This window comes from Centroberyx affinis, unplaced genomic scaffold (assembly GCF_046629955.1).
Source record: "Centroberyx affinis isolate AG114_WGS23_722 - 3 ecotype Tasmania unplaced genomic scaffold, CSIRO-AGI_Caff_v1 ptg002636l_1, whole genome shotgun sequence".
Classification (NCBI taxonomy): domain Eukaryota; kingdom Metazoa; phylum Chordata; class Actinopteri; order Beryciformes; family Berycidae; genus Centroberyx; species Centroberyx affinis.
The window spans coordinates 1-5000 of NW_027280829.1; the positions used below are offsets into that span (position 1 = coordinate 1).

Sequence of the window (5000 nt, forward strand, 5' to 3'; positions counted from 1 at the left end):
CCCACCTTGCCCCCCAGCTCGTAGGCGCAGTCCAGCGGCGTTCTCTGCCTGTTGTTCCTCAGCTGAAGCCCCGCCCCCCCGCCACCAGAACCTCCACCAGCGCCTGGTGACCCCCCCGCACCGCCTCGTGCAGCGCCGTGTTCCCCTGCTGGTTCACTATGTTCACCAGGGCATTACTCTGAGGGGGGGGGGGGAGAGAGAGAGTGTGAGGGGGGGGGGGGGGGAGGGAGAGAGTGTGGGGGGGGGGGAGTGAGGGGGAGAGAGAGAGAGAGTGGGGGGAAGGGAGGGAGAGAGAGAGGAGAGAGGTGGGGGAAAGAGAAGAGAGTGGGGGGAGGGAGGGAGAGAGAGAGAGGGGGAGAGAGAGAGAGAGAGAGGGGGGGGAGAGAGAGAGAGAGATGGGGGAGGGAGGGAGAGAGAGAGAGGGAGAGAGAGAGGGGAGAGAGAGAGAGAGAGTGGGGGGGAGGGGAGGGAGAGAGAGAGAGTGAGAGAGTGGGGGAAAGAGAAAAGAGAGAGAGGGGGGAGGGAGGGAAGAGAGAGAGAGAGGGAGAGAGGGGGGAGAGAGAGAGAGAGAGAGAGGGGGGGGAGGGAGGGAGAGAGAGTGGGGGAGGGAGAGAGAGAGAGAGTGGGGGGGACAGAGAGAGAGAGTGGGGGGAGGGAGGGAGAGAAAGAGAGAGGGAGGGAGAGAGAGGGAGAGAAAGAGGAGGGAGGGAGAGAGAGGGAGAGAAAGAGAGAGGGAGAGAGAGGGGGGAGAGAGAGAGAGAAGAGAGAGAGACGGGGACAAGGGGGGGATCCATCAGATACATAATATAAATTTCAATTTCAATACAATAAATATATATGCAAAATAATTATTATTACTGAACATTTTAATGCCTCTCTTTCCAAGGAGAGAGAGAGAGAGAGGAGAGTGTGAGTGAGTGAGTGTGTGTGTGTGTGTGTGTGTGTGTACCTGTAACAGGATGGTGGCCGTCTCCAGGTTTCCACGGAGACAGGCGTGTATCAGAGGTGTGTTGCCATAGTGATCCTTCTTGTTGAGTTTGGCGTTGAACTCCAGCAGCGACCGCACCACCTACACACACACACACACACACACACACACACACACACACACACACACACACACACACACACACACACACACACACACACACACACACACACACACACACACACACACACACACACACACACACACACACACACACACACACACACACAAAACAATAAAGACCCTGACAGACTGAAGGCCAAGTCTACTTCTGTCTCAGCATTTCTTTAAAATGTATTTCCAATGTACTTTTATGTTTAAATGTTATAAAACAGCATATCATAATATATGGATTTCTGTTAAACTGCTCAAATAAAGATAATTGAAAGAAGTGTCTGCATTTCTAGTTCTGCTGCTGTTTCTGCTGTAGAGCAGAGGAACACTAGGTGGCAGAGTGGAGCTTTGTTCACACAGCAGACACCACAGAAGAAGAGCAGTGACACTGTTGTGGATATTTCACTTCATCTGGAGTCTTAGAACCAGAGAGAAACATCTGAACCTCCTCAGCTGGTCTCTGTTCCTCTGCTCCATGCAGAGGAGTGACCGAGTCCACTCTGCTCCAGTCCCAAGTCAGTCTCAAGTCTTGAGGCACAAGTCAAGTCCCAAGTCTAAATGTAGATTACCAAGTCAAGTCCAAGTCAAGTCCAAGTCATTAATGTCAAGTCTCAAGTCTAAATGTAGAACAGCAAGTCAAGTCAGAACAAAATCAAGAGTCCAGTATCAATTTAATATCTTAAAGAAAACTAAATATCTAGGACTTTTCAATGCAATATGGTTTTAATAGGATAAAAACTCGGTAAGAGCATCATGAGTTTGATTTCTATAATCAGTTTCAACTTCAATAAATTCAATCATTCCATACAAATTCAGAAAACAGAATTTAAATTCAGTCGTCTGCTGGAACAATCTCATCACTTTCAATCTAAGTCATTTACACAAACACAAGATCTCAAGTCAAGACTTTAGAAACCTTTTCAAGTCATCAGAGTACAAGTCAGAGTCAAGTCCCAAGTCACCAGAACCCAAGTCAAGTCTCAAGTCTCAAGTCTTCTCTTCATGCATCAAGTCAGTCTCAAGCAATTAAAACTGTGACTCTAGTCCAGGTCATGTGACTCGAGTCCCTCCTGTGGGTCAGCTGCAAACAGCTACAGAGAAGTTATGGAGACTCTCTGGCACAGACCTGTACACCGGCCTGTACCCAGCATGCCTTGCTCCTACCTGGACGTGGCTGTTCTGGCTGGCCAGGTGCAGCGGCGTGGCGCTCTGGGCGTTGCGGCGTTCACGTTGGCTCCGTGTCGAGTCAGCAGGGCGACCAGCGGGGCGTGGCCGTGAAGAGACGCTACGTGAAGAGGACAGAACCCGTCCACACTTCTGCTGTTCACACCCAAGACCACCAGCCTGCAGGACACACTGCTGCTGGACACACAGGAGACACACAGGAGACACACAGAGACACACAGGAGTCAGACAGGAGACACACAGGAGACACACAGGAGACACACAGGAGACACACAGGAGACAACAGGAGTCAGACAGGAGACACACAGAGTCAGACAGAGACACACAGAGACACACAGGAGACACACAGAGACACACAGGAGACACACAAGAGACAGACAGAGACACACAGGAGACACACAGGAGACACACAGGAGACACACAGGAGTCAGACAGGAGACACACAGGAGTCAGACAGAGACACACAGGAGTCAGACAGAGACACACAGGAGACACACAGGAGACACACAGGAGACACACAGGAGACACACAGAGACACACAGGAGACAGGAGACACACAGGAGACAGAGAGGAGACAGACAGGAGAGACACAGGAGACAGACAGGGAGACAGAGAGGAGACAGACAGAGAGACACAGGAGACACACAAGAGACAGACAGGAGACACACAGAGACAGGCAGAGACACACAGGAGACACACAGAGACACACAGGAGACACACAAGAGACAGACAGAGACACACAGAGACAGGCAGAGACACACAGAGACACACAGGAGACACACAGAGACAGGAAGAGACACACAGGAGACACACAGGAGACACACACGAGACACACACGAGACACTCAGAGACAGGCAGAGACACACAGATACACACAGAGACACACAGGAGACAGACAGAGAGACACAGGAGTCAGACAGAGACACACAGGAGACACACACAGACAGCAGAGACAAACAGGAGACAGACAAAGACACACAGGAGACACACAGAGACAGGCAGAGACACACAGGAGACAGGCAGAGACACACAGGAGACAGGCAGAGACACACAGAGACACACAGGAGACACACAGGAGACACACACGAGACACACAGAGACACAGAGAGACACAGAGAGACACACAGGAGACACACAGAGACACACAGGAGACAGGGAGAGACACACAGAGACACACAGAGACACACACACACACAGAGACAGACAGAGACACACAGAGAGACAGACAGGAGACAGACAGGAGACACACAGGAGACAGACAGAGACACACAGAGAGACAGACAGGAGACAGACAGGAGACACCCAGGAGACACACAGGAGACAGACAGAGAGACAGACAGGAGACAGACAGGAGACACACAGGAGACAGACAGAGACACACAGAGAGACAGACAGGAGACAGACAGGAGACACCCAGGAGACACACAGGAGACAGACAGAGAGACAGACAGGAGACAGACAGAGAGACAGACAGGAGACACACAGAGACACACAGGAGACACACAGGAGACAGACAGAGACAGACAGAATGAGGAACACATCAGAGTTTTAAAGTTGTAAAGGTTTTTGAAGTCCCGCCCCTCTGATCCCTCCCTGTTACGCCCCGCCCCAACATCCTGCTGCAACAGGAAATACATCACATTAAGGAAGTGGAGATGCTGTTTCACGGGGTCTTTAACACACATGAAGTTATGGATGATGAATTTCACAGCAAAACAAACAAATGTCAGACACAAACTAAAGATCCAGCAAGTAGCCAAACACATTTCTCTAGTCACTGTGTTACAAGCTGAGGGGACGAGAGGTGTGTCTACTGTCTGCTGTGTGATGTGAACACAGCTTCATGTGTGTGTGTGTGTGTGTGTGTGTGTGTGTGTGTGTGTGAAGGTTATTATAGTTTTGCATTTTTCATTAGTTTTTATTTTTATTTCGTTTTTAACTTTTTGTTTTCAATTTCAGTTTAGTTTTAGTTTTTAAAGCGGGTTCGCTAGTTTAGTTTAGTTTTTATTTTTTGAAAATGTTTAGTTTTAGTTTAGTTTTTATTAGTTTCAGTGTTAGTTTTAGTCTTTTTTGTAATATGGGGTATTTGTCAGGAGCGAGATTCAAAAATTCAAAATACTAGGCTTATGTATGAAATAAATTGACAAAGACGAAAACTAAAGACATTTTCTCTATAATTTTAGTTTATTTTAGTTAGTTTTGTAAACACACAATACAGTTTCAGTTAGTTATCGTTCTTTTGAAAAGCCTCGTTTTTATTTTTACGAAAATGTTTTTCACACCTAGTTTTTGTTATTTTGTTAGTTTTCGTTAACGATAATAACTTTGTTGTGTGTGTGTGTGTGTGTGTGTGTGTGTGTGTGTGTGTGTGTGTGTGTGTGTGTGTGTGTGTGTGTGTGTGTGTGTGTGTGTCATGAAAAGCTGCAGCAGGCAGACCTTCTGGGCCGGAGCACAGCCCGGACACTGGCACAGCGGGTGGCAGAGTGGGGTCTGGGAGGGAAGAGCCTCCTCCTCTTCCTCATCCAACCACTCCAACAGGTACCGCACCTGGACACACACACACACACACACACACACACACACACACACACACACACACACAGATGTAAAGGGCAGTGTTCAGGACGGTGTAAATGAACGGACTGAACAGATTTTTCTTCTCACCATCTCCACGTCTCCGTCTGCCACGGCTCGCAGCAGCTTCTCCACCTGT

General features: G+C 48.9%; 1 protein-coding gene across 1 annotated transcript in view; it reads right to left on the reverse strand.

Annotated features, from left to right (window-relative positions):
- Nucleotides 1–10: 10 nt before the first annotated feature.
- Nucleotides 11–5000, reverse strand: part of LOC139657181 (ankyrin repeat domain-containing protein 27-like) — a gene marked incomplete at its 3' end in the record, with an annotated part of 50068 nt that continues 45078 nt past the window's right edge. The window contains 7 exon segments of the mRNA XM_071534941.1: nt 11–82; nt 85–178; nt 950–1069; nt 2267–2325; nt 2328–2446; nt 4710–4834; nt 4952–4996. Of these exon segments, the coding sequence (XP_071391042.1) occupies nt 11–82; nt 85–178; nt 950–1069; nt 2267–2325; nt 2328–2446; nt 4710–4834; nt 4952–4996 (634 nt within the window).